The 17,828-nt window shown below is 44.8% G+C and overlaps 1 protein-coding gene across 2 annotated transcripts in view; it reads right to left on the bottom strand.

Moving 5' to 3' along the window:
- LOC112261424 (catenin alpha-2) overlaps positions 1 to 17,828 on the bottom strand; it is a 700,693-nt gene that overhangs the window by 647,437 nt on the left and 35,428 nt on the right. For both annotated transcript variants that reach the window (XM_042329775.1, XM_042329776.1), the window contains exon 2: positions 13,104 to 13,210. In XM_042329775.1, coding sequence (XP_042185709.1) covers positions 13,104 to 13,205 — 102 coding nt within the window. In that variant the 5' untranslated portion in view covers positions 13,206 to 13,210. The remainder of the gene's footprint in view (positions 1 to 13,103; positions 13,211 to 17,828) is intronic.

Raw genomic sequence — 17,828 nt, 5'->3', positions numbered from 1 at the left:
ATGCCTGGAATGGAGTGCTTGGTATGATATATTTACCACGGTTCCATTTTATTCCATTCTAGCCTTTACGATGTGAGCCGTCCTCAGATTAAAGCACAACCAGCCACCACTGGTTCGTGTTCATGCATTTACGCCACGCCACACCAGAAAGGAAAAGGACTCTTCAGCCAATCTCTACGGGTTCAGCTCATGTGGCTCTGAAGTAAAGGACCACAGACTACAGCAGCAGACTGGAGGGGCCGAAAACAGAGGCAGCGGCCGCTCACTATGCCTCTGAGAAAGACTGAATTCACCATCAATGGGGCCAAGTCACTCATGTGTAAAGTACAGCACAGCAGTCCCTCCTCTAGCCTCCACAGGGGACCGGGGACAAAGACTTGCCTTCCCCAAGGAGCCACAACGGGGGACGGCTACAGCCCAGCTAAAACAGCCAAGGTCCGCTAACACAGAAAAGATTTCAGCCTCCGCGTGTTGTGATTTTTGTGCAACTCAAAAGGGATTTCTATGGGGAGTTTTGGTACAACTGGTGACCGGCGGAATGCAGCTTGGCAGCCTGTTGCGAGGAGTGAAAGTCTTCTGGCTGACTAGGGATCTATGTGAATTATGTCTGCATATGCTGCACTTCTACTGCTATAAGAACCGTCTCAGCCCCCTGTATCGGTGTCCCTCTGCGTTTCAAACGCACGCACGCACGCACGCACACACACACGCACACACACACACACACACACACACACACACACACACACACACACACACAGAGGGCATAAGGGGAAAAGAATGGGACATTAACAGATGGTCCGGTGCGCTTTTAATTACTGTCCCCGATGGCCAAAGTGCTAACGCTGTGGTTCCCCCAGATTAGAGCGACGCAAGAGAGAACACCGAGCCGTAATGGCTGAACTTTAGTTTCTCTTATTCTACGTTTTATTACCTCTTTCTGCACTAAGAGCATGTTGAAAACTTGGCCTTGTGCTACTGCAGAGGTACGGTAATGTTGATGAGGATTCAAACCACAGGACCGGATTCCAAAGCCTTGAAAAAAATTGCTGTAGATTAACTTTCTTGGGTAGAGTATGTTATAATATAGCAATCCGTTAAGATTTTCCATTGATGCAGTGGCTGTGTCTCCTGTGCTGGGGCTGGGGGCCAGGCAGCAGACACTGTCATTGTCATGATCAGGCAGTCAACTCCTTGTCTGTCCGTCTGGGTCCTGGCTCGGGTTTACGATGTGTGAAGGCAAACAGGCAGGCCTGACCTGAACACTTCAGTGTGTGACCGTGATAGTGGCTAGCACACACACACACACACATAATCCCCTCCAGTCTGAGGGTTGTCAAATGCCTCGGAGATGTCCTGTGTACTTAAGAGGTGTTACCGGGACTCTTCATTTGACACACTTGTCCACTCCACTCATTTGTAAGGTGACTGGATAAAAGGAGTTCGGTGACAGTGGATTCTCTGCTTTGTCTTCCAGACCGCTTTAGCACGGCCTTGAACGCTAGAGCCTGATAACATGCATGTGGAAGCCATATCAGCCACGGTGTGGAAGCCATATCAGCCACGGTGTGGAAGCCATATCAGCCACGGTGTGGAAGCCATATCAGCCACGGTGTGGAAGCCATATCAGCCACGGTGTGGAAGCCATATCAGCCACGGTGTGGAAGCCATATCAGCCACGGTGTGGAAGCCATATCAGCCACGGTGTGGAAGCCATATCAGCCACGGTGTGGAAGCAATATCAGCCACGGTGTGGAGCTGGATAATCTAGCCAGTATCAGATATCCTAGGATTCCAAATGGACTGGATAGGTGCTGGCAATTGGGGCTATTTATTTATTTATTTAGGCCTATTTAATTGACCCTTTATTTTACCGGGAAGTTAAAATTCTTATTTACAATGACCACCTGGCCTGGCTATCTGTACGTCTGAGCCTGTCCGCCTCTCTCCATCCCTCCCTTGCTCCCTCATTCCCTCTCTCCATCCCTCTCTTGCTCCCTCGTTCCCTCTCTGCCTACCCCTCCCTCCCTTCTCTACTGTACTGACCTACCCCAAAAAGGTTCACCGAGTCTCTCCAGCGTCCAGAGGTTGGACTGTTGACCGTTACCCAGAGGTCCTGGCCTTGTCTCTGCTAATCAGTCAAGCCCTCTCCAGACAGACGAGGTCCACTCAGGCCGCTGACCTCTTAGCGCATAGAGCCCACAATGATATATTATTATTACATCCTAATTATTACATGGTTTAGAGACCTAAGGGAATATGACTATAGATGATTATTACAATAAAGACAAATATGATTGTATAAAGAGGATTACAATGTTATTAGAGTGCTGGCTCAGCCTGTACTCTGTAGGCTACTTCATGTCCACGTTCAGGCTCCTGTTTAAAAGAGCAGGTCATAATCCCTCTAGTGTCGTCTCGTGGCATGCAGAGGTTAAGATGCCTGTGTTTTCCTCCCTCTTCTCTGCAGTCTCTCTCTTTATTTCCCTTCAGTCTCGCTCAGTCCAGATGTTTACACACTTCCATGGCAGCTGAGCTGACTTCCCGGTCGGACAGGCTCATCGTGAGCTACCCAGTAGGAGTGTCAGTGTTGGGGTGCGTCCCAAAAGGAACCCTATTCCCCATTTAGCGCACTTCTTTTGACCAGAGCCCTATGGTATTCCCCTATGGGCCCTGGTAAAAGGTAGTGCACTACATAGGGAATAGAGTTCCAGTTGGGACAAATGCACTGTACTATTCCATCAGCAGCAGGCGGCGGTGCTAGCTAGCTAACAGGGAAGGCTGCTGTATAATACATGGGCCTGCTATCTCCTGCACTGTCAGGTGGTATAGCTAGCAGGCTCTCTGGGAGTCTCTGGAGGCGAGGCTTTTATATTCCCCGGCTGAGAGCAACACTAAATCATCCAAATTGACAAGGCAAAAAAATCTAGCGCGTCCCCGTTCATATCCCGAAAGCAGTTCTCCCCGCACTCATACCGGGCAAGATAAAGTAGCTTGCCGATTGTGCTGATTCCTCCAAGCTCGGGTTCGCAAAGGCAAACCGTGCCTCCGTTTGCGAGGCAGAGAGAGACATTGATACAGCAGAACAGCAGCAAATGCTGTCTTCATGCTGTATCAATCGCCTCGGTTTGCTCTCAAATGACACCCTGTTTCCATATAGGGCTCTGTTCAAAAGGAGTGCACTATGTAGGGAATAGGGTGCCATTTGGGACTCAGGCCATCGGCTAGCGCTCACGATGAACCAGGGATGGCAATGTCTCTGTACACAGTACAGCTACAAATGAACCAAGAGCGATCTAAGTGCCTTCAGAAAGTATTCACACCCCTTGATTTTTGCCACAATTTGTTGTTTTTGGATTTACGCTTTTAGACATTTGTACAAATTAATCAAAAACAAAAAGGTGAAATGTCTTGAATAAATAAGTATTCAACCCCTTAGTTATGGCACTCCTAAATAAGTTCAGGAGTACAAATATGCTTAACAAGTCACATAATTCGTCTCATGGACTCACTCTGTGTGCAATAATATCGTCATACATGATTTTTTTAATGACTACCTCACCTCTGTACCCCACACAAACAATTTATCTGTAAGGTCCCTCAGTCGAGCAGTGAACTTTAGACACAGATTCAACCACAAAGACCAGGGATGTTGTATAATGCCTCACAAAGAAGGGCGACTACTGGTAGATGAGTAAAAAAACAGACATTGAATATCCATTTTAGCATGGTGAAGTTATTAATTACACTTTGGATGGTGTATCAATACACACAGACACTGCAAAAATACAGGTGTCCTTTCTAACTCAGTTGCCGGAGAGGAAGGAAACCGCTCACCATGAGGCCAATGGTGACTTTAAAACAGTTACAGTTTAATGGCTGTGACAGGAGAAAACTGAGGATGGATCAACAACATTGTAGTTACTCCACAATACTAACCTAAATGACACAACACATCACTGAGTACCACTCTTCATATTTTCAAGTATGGTTGTGGCTGCATCATGTACTGGGTATGCTTGTCATCAGACTAGGGAGGTTTTTTGTTGTTGTTGATAAAAATAAACAGAAATGAGCTAAGAACAGGCAGAATCCTACAGGAAAACCTGGTTCAGTCTGCTTTCCAACAGCCACTGGGAGATTAATTCACCTTTCAGCAGGACAATAACCTAAAACACAAGACCAAATATACACTGGACTTTCTTACCAAGACGACACTGAATGTTCCTAAGTGGCCGAGTTACAGTGTTGACATAAATCGTCTTGAAATCTATGGAAAGACTTGAAAATGGCTGTCCAGCAATGATCAACAACCAACTTGACAGAGCGTGAAGAATTTATTAAAGACAAATGGGCTAATATTGTACAATCCAGGTGTGTAAAGCTCTTAGAGACTTACCCAGATGACTCACGCTGCCAAAGGTGATTCTAACATGCATTGACTCAGGGATGTGAATACTTGTGTCAAATAGATATTCCTGTACTTAATTTCAATAAATTTGCAACAATTTCTAAAAACACATTTTCATTTTGTCATCATGGGGCATTGTGCGTAGATGGGTGAGAAAAAAAACACTGATTTAAGCCATTTTGAATTCAGGCTGGAAAACAACATAATGTGGAATAAGTCAAAGGGGTATGTAGAACAAGGGGTATGTCAAAGGCACTGTAGGTTGGAGGAGAACGCCATAAAGTAGGCTAGCTAGCACATCTAGACCTATCAGGTTCTGTCAAAAAAAACTTCACGATTCCATTCTCTAGTTCTCTGTCCCAAATGGCACCCTATTGCACTACTGTAGGCCCTGGTCAAAATAGTGCACTATATAGGGAATAGGGTGCCATTTGGGATATATCCCACAGTCACTACCAATTAGGACCAGAGTGGCCCAGTACTGACCTGTGTTGCTGTGTGTGAGAAGTTCGACGCACAGAATGGAATAGAACATGATTGTTTTGTATCTCTAGGATCTGAAGGCCCACCAGGGGCTAATGAGTTTAAACTAATACAGTACGGACTCTTTCTTAATACAAGCCCTCTCTTCTACCTTCTCTCTCCCTCTCTTCTCTCTCTCCCTCTCTTTCCCAAGAGTCTCCCTCTCACCCTTTCTCCCTCGCTCCACCTCTCACCCTCCCCGTATCTCCCTCTCTACCCTCCCTCCCTCTCCCTCTCTACCCTCCCTCCCTCTTACATGGAGAGTGTGTACTAACTGAGATAATTATAATTTCCAGTCAGAGACACCTGATGCTTGCCTGCCCAACAACAAAGACTTGCGGGGGAACTCCCACTACACACACACACACACACTCACACACAATCTCGCCAAATCTTTGGGCATCATGTCTGAGGATTCACACGTTCACCCATGATCACAGATGATAGAAAATAACGAGCCTGGCTCAAATAACACAGAGAGCGTTCAGTATTGCTGCATGTTCAAGTTGCTCTCATTAAAGCTACAATCTGGAATCTGGGAAACATATTCTAAACTATTAAGTGGATGTCAGGGACTGTGTGTCTTTGCATCTACACTGTATAACAAATCTGGTTGTTTGAACTAATTACTATCAAGTAACTGGGTTTTAACTCAACTTTTCGGGTTCAAGTGCTACTGGAACAAAAATAAACGTGTTGGCCCAAATTTAGCAACCAACTTGAGAAAAAAAGTAGGCAGAAATGCAGTCGACTTAACATTATGTGTTCGCTTAAATTGTCTCATATGTCCATTCAACTAACTAAAAAAGTATGTGGAACTAGTTGCACACACACCCAGTGCTTGTAACATACAATGTTTTAAACCTACATATTTGACACACGTGTATGAGTGTGACTGTGTGTGTGTGTGTGTGTGTGTGTGTGTGTGTGTGTGTGTGTCTGTGTGTGTGTGTGTGTGTGTGTGTGTGTGTGTGTGGTGTGTGTGTGGTGGTGTGTGTGAGAGAGAGCGAGAGAGAGAGACTATAAATAAATTGGACAGTGGGGTCAGTATGTCACATCATCGGGCCCTTTTAAAGGTAGCATCATAGCCTTGGGAGGGCTGCAGCCTACCCTACCCAAGAAAGTTACCCCAACAATCTACAGCAAAGGCTTTTGTAATTCGTTGAAAACATTGTATGTTAAAGGCAGTGTGTGTCTGTGTGTGTGTGTGTGTGTGTGTGTCTCTGTGTGTGTGTCTGTGTGTGTGTGAGAGAGAGAGAGAGAGAGAGAGAGAGAGAGAGAGAGAGAGACTATAAATAAATTGGACAGTGGGGTCAGTATGTCACATCATCGGGCCCTTTTAAAGGTAGCATCATAGCCTTGGGAGGGCTGCAGCCTACCCTACCCAAGAAAGTTACCCCAACAATCTACAGCAAAGGCTTTTGTAATTCGTTGAAAACATTGTATGTTAAAGGCAGTGTGTGTGTGTCTGTGTAACTAGTTCCTCAGCCATTTTTCTTTAGGTAAGACGCCCAAATAATCATTGGCGCCAACTATTTGTATTTAGTTCATTCATACGAATGAACATTTGAGACAATTTCAGCAAAACACTTCATTTTAAGTGAACTGCATTTTTGCATATGTTTTCTAAAGTTGGAGCCATGTTTGGGCCTACATTGTTTTTTTCCAGGTAACACTTGGACTGAAAAGTTGAGTAAACTAAAAAAGTCGGTGTAACCAGTTACTTAATAATAATTAGCTGAAACAACTAGATTTCTTTTTACATTGTAGAACGCTGCCTATGAATTAGAGAGGGGTTACATTTCCCTAGCCCCATCACTCCACTTTATACCAAAACTATCAGGAGTCAAGGTAAGACCCAGATGCAGACACGTCGAATTGACAATGGTTTAATGTTCCAACAGGGGCAGGCGATAGGCAGGTCAAGGCAGGCAGGGGTCAGTAAACCGGAGGTGGGGAAACGGTACCGGACGGCAGGCAAGCTCAGGGGCTGGCAGAGTGGTCAGGCAGGCATGCTCAGAGTCAGGACAGGCAAGGGTCAAAACCAGGAGGGCGAGAAAAAGAGAGACTGGGGAAATGCAGGAGCTGAGACAAAACACTGGTTGACTTGACAAACAAGACGAAATGACAACGGACAAACAGAGAACACAGGTATGAATACACAGGGGATAAGAGGGAAGATGGGCGACACCTGGAGGGGGTAGAGACAATCACAAGGACAGGTGAAAATGATCAGGGTGTGACAAAAACAAGTGACGGTGCTGCCGTTTTTCCGATAAACAAATCCCAGATTGTAGCTTTAAAAGAAACAACAGGAATCATTCCATCGTAGTAGCAGTAATATACTGATTATTCTATTCATCAAATTGAATAATTGAATTGTGTTTCTGTGTGTGACAGCGTAATTCATAGTTCACATTATGTTCGTAAAACTCTTGGGTTATGCAGGGGGACTCAAATGGATCGTAATTGCCGAGAGGTTCAGGCAATGGGCGACAAAGGTAAATTAATGATCACACACACACACACACAAAGTAGTCATTTAGTTGTGACTTTCCTTTAGTCCTCCTAGGGACTAAATAATAATAATAATAATAACATTTTGTTAGTGTTTGATACACTTTAATATAAAGGCTAATATAATAATGCCATTGCTTATGTGTGTGTGTATGAGAATAGCTGTTTAGATGGGGTTCAATCTCTGTCTGCATAATTCTGGATTCATTCACAACAATAGGATAATATGATAATGATAAATAGCCTACGTGTGTGTCACTGTTTATACGGCGTTTGACTCACTGTCTAGGATGAATTTAATTCTGGATTAATAAACCCTTCATTAAGGGTTAGGCCCAACTCAATTTGCATCGGCAGGTTACATTTGTCAACCGCTGCCTGTAAATGGATATCTCATTCAAACGAGTAATAATAAGAAATGCTTCTCCCCTTACGGATCTTCATTTCGGCCAGTTTGCTAGAGCAAGAAAACAATCCTGCAGCAACAGGAAATGTGAATTATTACGTGGATTATTATGTGGATTATTACGTGGATTATTACGTGGAATATTACGTGGGTTGATGCATTTTTTTTGTAAGGGAAAATCACGTCCAAAGTTACAAAGGGGGGAGTTGCAGGAAAGCTATCCTGCAACAGGGTGATCAAATTAAGATCCTGCATCTGCACGTGAGTCTGCAGGAAACAAAGTCACTCACGAAGAAAAAGATCACGCTTCAGGAGAAATAAGGACACATTGGCCTACACATGCAGGTACACAAATCAACAACAACAAAAAGAAGCTCTCACACGGACATGCAAACTACATGCAAACACCAACCAGAGTTCGAAAGCACAGTTTGCACACACAAGCACACATAAGTGTGGGTCTCCATTAGTCCATATATCCTATTGAAGCCAAGCCCTCATCCACTTCTCATATCAGCCTGCGAGCCCTTGCTGTGTTTACTAGGAGGAGCAACTCGGCCATCGCACGGCCGTACCAATTACCTACAGGACGTGTCAGAGGCGAGGGGCTAGAGTCAGCACAGGGGCAGACAGACAGGGACTAATGAAACAGGCTGGATGAAAGTCCTTTGATGTCACGCGAGCACGTACACGCACACAAGCGCAAAAACGCACAGCTCTAAGCAGAGGGTTATGCCACCGCACAGCCTAGTCACACTCCATGTACCACACACGCAGAGAGCATGCATGCACTGTCGAGTAACAGCACAACTTGGCCTTTATTTGTCTTCTAACAGAAAACATGCTGGATGGAGCGGGAGGTAGAGAGGAGGAGAGAGACATGGAGGAGGAGAGAGAGAGAGAGAGACCAGGCTGAGGGGAATGAGGTACTCGTTTACTACGGACAAAGATGGACACTCCCAATCATCAACAAGCAGAGACAAAGTCACAACCTTGTTGCTCTGCCAAACCACACCACATAAACCACACCACCTCATAAATCACATTCATTATACCTCACTCCAAAAGTCAAAATGGGGGCAGTGGCCTACAATACGCAGCCTCAGTTTAATCTTGATACAGAGTTGCAGACCTGACAGAATAGTCGAGAGGCCTAGGACATGAGATGGGCCTAGTTAGATAGCATGAAAATAGGTATGGCGTATAGGTTCAGTTTATACCAGAGATAAATATAGACTGTATGCTGATAAATGAGGACAGAAGAGCACAGAGCATAGCTCAGTCGACACTTTTCTTTCATATCCAATCTCAAACCGAGGTCTGCTGTTTGGACACCGTGTAGGGCTGAGTTAGCTTAGAAACTGTACACTGTAAAACGGCTGTCATGGGCCTAGTCTGGAGAGACTCAGCCACCCGGAGGACTTTGCCCGAAACAGACGAGGCAAGGAAGCAGAACCGCACCGTCGCTGATCAGATGTGACAGGGTCGTGAACTCACACCCACGCTCACACACACACACACTTCTCTCTCTCTTCCTCAGAGAGGTAACAGACCCTTCCACAGCGGCTGAGGCGGACAAAAGGGCATCGGTGCTCAAGCATGACTCACCCTGGCCTTTCCCCCGGCTAGCTAAGGAGGAGCTGAACCTTTGGATCCCTGTGTGCTCCCGGGTGGCAACACCGCTTGGTTACCCACAGAGATGAGCCTGGCGTGTGTGTGTGTGTGTGTGTGACTAGCTGTCTCTGATTAAACTAGCGCTCCTCGCTAGCTAGAAACAGGCTGAGCCAACTCATCCCTGTCAATGGCATTCACAAAAACACTGTCCATCCATTCACGCATTGATTTCAGTCATTTATTTAACTTCACCTGTCTGAGATTGAAGCCCAGAGAAAATATTATTAAATGTATTCAGGGAGTGTGAATACACGGCGAGTGGCACTTGAATTTCAACACTGAAGTTTCTTGAAGGTCGAAGTTGCAGATGGCCGAAGTTAACCAAATGTGAAGTGCGTGCAGTCTCTCAGTCAAAAGATTAATCCAAAGTAGTTTTAAAGTTGAATCACTGGTAAAGCTTTAAGAAGTCTATGTTGGAGTGATTGCTAACGACTGATCTCTGTTGGAGACCGTGACATTGGAAAAAGCTCAAAGTTGGAATTTTTGGCGGCAGCACTTCACTTCACAGGCCTTGAGTGTGATTTCAGATCACTTTGTTGACACAACTACAGTAATGAAGGCTAATAAACAATTATGGTAACGACCCTAAACGATCCCAAACATGGAAACTGTCTTAAACTAGCCCAAATATGGAAACTAGTTCATCCATCTGCCTTCCTCACTAAACTGTCAACCCAAAATAGGTTGTGTACACCCGTAGATATATCTACTGTCTGTGTAGACACCTGGATATATCTACTGTCTGTGTACACCCGTAGATATATCTACTGTCTGTGTACACCCGTAGATATATCTACTGTCTGTGTAGACACCTGGATATATCTACTGTCTGTGTACACCCGTAGATATATCTACTGTCTGTGTACACCCGTAGATATATCTACTGTCTGTGTACACCCGTAGATATATCTACTGTCTGTCTAGACACCTGGATATATCTACTGTCTGTGTACACCCGTAGATATATCTACTGTCTGTGTACGCCCGTAGATATATCTACTGTCTGTGTAGACATCTGGATATATCTACTGTCTGTGTAGACATCTGGATATATCCACTGTCTGTGTAGACATCTGGATATATCTACTGTCTGTGTAGACACCTGGATATATCTACTGTCTGTGTAGACACCTGGATATATCTGTCTGTGTACACACCTGGATATATCTACTGTCTGTGTAGACACCTGGATATATCTACTGTCTGTGTAGACACCTGGATATATCTGTCTGTGTAGACACCTGGATATATCTACTGTCTGTGTAGACACCTGGATATATCTACTGTCTGTGTAGACACCTGGATATATCTGTCTGTGTAGACACCTGGATATATCTACTGTCTGTGTACACCCGTAGATATATCTACTGTCTGTGTAGACACCTGCACGGCCAATACAAGCCAAAAACATTCTCTCATCTCTCCGTTACCCTCCGTTACTACTTCCCCCGCTACTCACCTTTGCTCCTCCCTCTTCTCTTTCCCTCGGTTTCCCTTTCCTCGTGTCGTTGAAACGGCATGGTACAGATAATACAACTGCTTGGTGGATAGTTGTCACTGGCCGTGACAAAGAAATGGTCACATTTCATTCAAAAACAATGTCATGCCTGGCAAATATAAAACTGGGCGAAAGAGTTGGAAACATATTGGGGGGGGAATAAGTGCCTGAAATGAACCAAATCAATCACACAGGCTTTGCCTTAGAGTAAATGTATCCCCTCCTCTATCTCATCTATTTCAAATCAAATCTCCCTGTTGTCTCCCTTCGAGCTGTGGTTTAGCGATTCCCACTGCTGCAGTCCTTGGAGACCGGCTGCCTTCGCAAACTACGTGGCCATGTAATAGCCAATAGCATGTTCATATTTCATTCTAGACTGTTGAGGTGCAGTATAATGACCCAGGCTATCTTACTAAAGAGAAACAGCAGGCTGCCTGACCGGGCAACTTCAGTCAAATGAATAGAATGCTAAAGCTCCAGTGCTGGGTGACCAGGCAAGAGAAGTCACAGGCTGGGGTTCCAATGTTGGACTCTCAGTCGGAGCAGTGTAGGAGAGACAAGGAGTCAGTTTTACAGAGGAGAGAGAGAGATAGAGAGAGAATGTGAGAATGAGAGAGGAAGACAGACAGACAGACAGACAGACAGACAGACAGACAGACAGACAGACAGAGGTGGAAGCCTTCTCCCTCACACAGCAGAGAGAGCAAGACACTCCCACTGTTCATAAACACACACTAATGTCTCTCTCATCCACAAATAGGCTAGACAAACAAAAGCTGATGCTCATCTCTATCTCCCTGTCTCACACACACACACACACACACACACACTGCTCAGAGCAGTGTATTATCTCTGTTCCAATCAGTGTGGTATCTGCCATGTGCCTCCCAGTGGGTGGGGCTCCTGTGGGAAGCACAGCCCTCAGCCACATCACGTTCTGCTGACCAAGCACTACCAACACTGACTGTGTGTGTGTGTGTGTGTGTGTGTGTGTGTGTGTGTGTGTGTGTGTGTGTGTGTGTGTGTGTGTGTGTGTGTGTGTGTTAGACAGGGGAGTGGGGTTGCAATACAATGTTAACCAATGAACTGCCAGTGACGTTCAACTGACCTAGCCATCATCAGAGCAAATCAACCAACACATAGACACTAGGACCACAAACAAAGAGTCGTTTGACAAGCAACCAATTGCTACACAGCACAACAAGCTACAGGTTCTGGTTCGTCCAGTGATGCCAGAACCATCCGTCACTAACCCAGAAATAAACTCAACAGCGAAGATTAAAGAGAATAGAAATGATGCTTGATACAACGGGGAAGAGTAGAATCGACACTTCCAAAACTCGCAAGGGGAAGCTAGAGTAACGGGGCTGTAGAGGAAAGTACAAGGCTAAACAGTAAGTCTAGCAGTTTCAAAACAGATACGGACCGTGTGTGTGTGTGTGTGTGTGTGTGTGTGTGTATGCTGCTACCTGCTGCCTGCCATGAAGCTGCAGGTTTATCAAAGCTTTCTTAGAGAAGCGGTTAATAAGTAACCTACTTTCTGGGGAATGCCTCTATGGGAAGAAGAACTATCTTTTGAACCCTTTTCTATACGGAATCTCTCTGCCTGCTAGTCTCTCCGCTAGTCATTCCAGCGTGTTGTCAGCTTCGTTACCAGCTAGAACCAGCGAGTGTGAGTTCGGCTGGGTTTGGTCCCAAGTCTCCTGCGCAACACAAGACTGTGTTAGCCCAACGAGCTAAAGCCCAGGCAAGGTTACTCATCACATGATCGTCGTTCGCCGAACCACCTCTGTCAAAAGTGTCTCTCACTGGTTGGTCCAACCCCCAGTATAGCTTCGATTTTATAACCAGTGACTTTATTATCAGTAAAAACCAGAAAAGCCCTCGTCGTTAGCTATAACCAGTGAGTAAGTGACCAGCTAGCTGGGTTTAAACCTGGGTCTCCGGCCCACCGCAAGACAGGTGAAGCCCAGGCTACAGTTTAGGCAGCACGGTTACTCATCATCACCTCCGTTACCCCAACGACTGTGTTAGCCTGGTGAGCTAAAGCCTCTGCTAAAGCTGTGTGTCCCTACCTGTGTGACCAGGGGCTCCAGCAGCCGCTCCACAGTCAGGGTGCGGATCTCCAGACTCTTGGGGTCCCACTTCAACAGGATGGGGGACGTAGCGGTGGTCATGGTCTCTGGCGGAGGAACAAACAGAGAGAGAAGTTGTAAAAACACACTCATTTGGTTCGAGGCAAAACTGATAGAGAGAGAGAGAATGTATAAGCTTATTTCCGTGGCGAGGCATATTTCAAAGAATGCCCCGTTTATGTCTCCCTCTAGTCCTAGGCAGTGACACTTCATGCACCATAAACAGTAGTTTAAAAGAGGGATGGATTAGAGAGTGTTAAACTTAATAGAGGAATTTGGTGGAGTTGCTTTAGAGCTTAATGTTTCCTTTTTGATGGGGAGAGACATAAACCAATTGCAGACAGAGGAGACAAGTGAGACGGTGTGGCAAGCGCCTCAAAACGCACTTGAAAGAGACACAAATCAACTCAACCCCGGTTCGGCCAATCTGCAATCCTGGGCATGGACCAGAGAGTCTCTGCCTTAGCCGCGGGAAGTTGTTTTGGGATGGGGGTGCTGCGATGTAGACAGGACTAGCAGACCCAGTGCAATACTTTTGTGTTTACCAGCATTTACAACTCGAGGCTGAAAATGATCTGTACAAAACAGCTAAACTGATATCTGTGGAATATTTTTTTTTTAAACACTTGCTTGACATATGTTTTCTAGTTTGAGATATTGATTTCTACGTGATAACTGAAATGGTCTATTCATTCCGTCTCCATTCGAGTAGACTCTATTACATCACATACATTGCCCCACATGGGATTTGAACCCACAACCCTAGCACTGCAAGCACCGTGCTCTGCCAACTGAGCCACGTCGTCACACCACAAGCCACTTGGCGTTTCAATGTACTCAATTACCATATTGTGCATTGTTTTTCTTCACGGTGATGGAAAGTGGACAGGTACAAACCGAGATGAGCAACTTATGTACAATACAGTAATGTACATTTACGTTGAGTGGTTTGGAAGGATGGTATTAATAATTAATACTGCCGAAAAAGTGGTTGTTTTCCATGTTATTGGATCAAGAAAAAAGAAAAAAATAGATTTAATTTGACGTTTAACTTTGCACCTTTTGATGTAAATGTTTGAGGACAGGGTTTTGTTATTTTTGGATGCCATTAGAATGAGAGGGCAACAACTCTTACAATCCCAACGGTTGTTAATTATACAACTACCCTTTTCCTGACAAAGCAAGACGCTGAATATCAATTGTTGCCCACACAATGGAAGTCTATGTCAGTCTGCTCATTCAAGTAAAGGGCCGGTGCACTACTTTAGTGGGGGAAAAATGTATTCCCGAAAAGAAATCTGGCAAAAGCCCACTGATTGGTTTAAAAGGTTACTACACCACTCACATGTCCACCAGTGGAGGCTTCTGAGGGGAGGACAGCTCATAATAACGTCTGGAACGGAGCCATGAGCCCATTCTCCCCAATTAAGGTGCCACCAACCTCCTGTGATCGCCACCCTCAGCAGTTCAAAGATTCACATTAAAGACACTTCCATGTTAACTAGAATGCAAGAGTCTGAAACTCTGATGTTGAAACTCTTGTGTTGAAGTGTTTTATTAAGGCTTGAATGTGATTCAGGGACACCTCGCACTGTTTTGCCTCCTGCCTTCAAAACCTGATTGTCATTCAGAAGAGTGCGTTGGCCTAGATTTGTCTCTCAGTCTCTACCATTCCATTCGGCAGGGAACGAGAGCGAGCAAGTGGGATTCTGATGACTAAAGACACATGTGGGTACAAAGCTTGAGCAGTGGCTTTCAAGAGAATGGCTAATATATGCAGGTGTCTCTGATTAAAAGGCGGAAACACAGGCAAGGATCCGTTTGGAAATATCATATATATATATATATATATATATATATATATAGAGAGAGAGAGAGAGAGAGAGAGAGAGAGAGAGAGAGAGAGAGAGAGAGAGAGAGAGAGAGAAGAGAGAGTTCTGTCTGAAAAATACAGCAGTTTGGCTGAGGTGAGAAGTACGGAACTAAGTGGAATTCCAATGATCACCATTGAAAAAACCCTTAGGAGTATATATCTGAGGCGAGAAGTACCACTCACATTTAAATTCAAATCGGTTCTACTAGCAAATTACTGCACATTATGTCTGTAAGTTCAGATGTGACAAACTAATAAAAGCGTTTAATTTATATAATTATCCACTGAAGATCACGTAGCCTAATTGGTTATAAAAAGCTACCTAGAACTTTGATGAGTCCTACCACGCGATGCACTCATGTGGGCGTGGCCGTGCGCACACGCACACACACACACACACACACACACACACACACACACACACACACACACTGAGGAAGAGTCTAAACGCTGATATATGCTTGTGTAGAGGCCTCCTTCTATAGACTATACTATTGTCAGTAGGGTATCTGACTCACTGGGATTATTTGGGGTCGATAGAGTCCACAGCAGAAGGATGGAGGGGGGCGGAGGAGGGAGGGGGGCTGCCATTGCCATGGGGACGTGAAGCTAAACAACACTCCAGTTCAATGTTGGCAGCTGGGGCATGTGGGGGGGTCCAGTGCCTCTGGCTGGTGCAATTACTAGCCTAAATTAAGAATATTTCTAATATTATCAAGTGAACAAGAAACACATTTTATAATCTTAATTGTAAGAAGCCTAATGGAGTGGCTCTTTCAACACTGCCAAACATACCTGTAGGCCTTTACAAACGCCTGGAACGAAACCAAAAAACCAAGTGTCCTTTGCAGTGAGGATGAGTTCAGACAGACTGCGCACACACACACACACACACACACACACACACACACACACACACACACACACACACACACACACACACACGTACAGCAGTATAAAGTGTGCCCTCGCTGACATTTCTCTGACACTCGCTGACATTTGTGGAACAAACATCGGAAGTAATGTATGTTTACAGCCGGGGAGAGGTTCATTAGGTGAAGCTAACTTAGAGAAAATGAATGCACTCACTCCTCCAGACGACTTTTCCCCTACAGTCGATGTCAACATACCCGCAAATATATATTTTTTTGTTGTTGCACCTAGTTCTCTGTATTTTTACCTGAAAATTACTGTTAGCTGGCAGCCAAAACAGAGCAACCAGAGTGACAATCAAATGCAAATGCCAGAAAAACAGAAAAACAATCAAACGCAAATGCCTCTAATTGCAAACTATGTCATTGATCAACTATGACAATACACCGGAAAATAACTACTTGCTACTTAACAGACATCACTCATCACATTCAAGTACAACTTACTACTGAGGAAGACAATGAACAATAATCATATACCCTTCTGTGGAATTACTGACGGCTTTGGAAACTTATGAAACGTCAAGGGGGCGTCTTTCTTACTCTTCGTCTCCAGAAATATCCAGAAGGAGAGGAAGAGCGGAGAGAAAGAGAAAAGTACCAACACCTGTAGCTTACGCAACTGTTGACGCCATGGCAACAGCGAATAGAGAGCGGAGGTTGCCGATGGTTCCGTCCCAAATGGCACTCTATTCCAAATATAGTGCATTACATTTGACCAGGGCCCTGGCTCTGGTTAAAAGTAGTGCACTATATAGGGAACAGGGTGCCATTTTGGAATGCACACATAGCCTAGGCTACACAATGCGCGACTTTGAAGTCATATCTTAATGCGCGACTTTGAAGGTCTATATTAAATAATGAAAGAGGTTGCGGTGAGATGGTAAGAAAAGTTATGAAGCGGAACAAAGGGTTGAGGTGGAGATAGTGTTGAGCTAAAATAAGGATATTGAAGTTGAACTAAGGATGTATACCGAACCTAAAGTATAAATGCAACATTCAACAATTTGACTTAGTTACAGTTCATATAAGGAAATCAGTCAAATTAAATTAATTAGGTCCCCTCTCTATGGATTTCTCATGACTGGGCAGGGGCACAGCCATGGGTGGGACTGGGAGAGCATAGGCCCACCTACTTGGGAGCCAGGCCCAGCCAATCAGAATGGGTTTTTCCCTACTAAAGGGAATTGTTACAGACTGAAATACTCCTCAGTTTCATCAAATGTCAGGGTGGCCGGTCTCAGACAATCCCGCAGGTGAGGAAGCTGGACGTGGAGGTCCTGGGCTGGCGTGGTTATACGTGGTACGCGGTTGTGAGGTCGGTTGGACATACTGCCAAATTCTCTAAAACAACGTTAGAGGTGGGTTATGATAGATAAATGAACATAAAATGATCTGACAACAGCTCTGGTGGACATTCCTGCAGTCAGCATGCCAATTGCACACTCCTTCAAAACTTAAGACATCTGTGGCATTGTGTTGTGTGACAAACCGGCACATTTTAGAGTGGCCTTTTATTTTCCTCAGCACAGGGTGCACCTGTGTAATGATCATGCTGTTTAATCAGATTCCTGAAATGCCACACCTGTCAGGTGGATGGATTATCTCGGCAGAGTAGAAAAACTCACTAAAAAAGGGATGTAAACAATTTTGTGGCCAAAATTGGAGAGAAATAAACTTGTGCGTATGGAACATTTCTGGGATATTTTATATCACTTTACATGTTGCGTTTATATTTTTGTTCAGTATATTTTATCTCTGGGCCCTAGGAGGACTACAGTAGTCTTTTCTACAGAGTCTATCTACTGGATTTATTCTTGTAAATTGATACCAGTAAAATTAACAGTACAAAAAAACTAA

The sequence above is a fragment of the Oncorhynchus tshawytscha genome, linkage group LG11 (assembly GCF_018296145.1).
Source record: "Oncorhynchus tshawytscha isolate Ot180627B linkage group LG11, Otsh_v2.0, whole genome shotgun sequence".
In the NCBI taxonomy this organism is placed as follows: domain Eukaryota; kingdom Metazoa; phylum Chordata; class Actinopteri; order Salmoniformes; family Salmonidae; genus Oncorhynchus; species Oncorhynchus tshawytscha.
The sequence above is the reverse complement of the archived record's forward strand: the minus strand, read 5'-3'. Positions and strand labels throughout refer to the sequence as shown.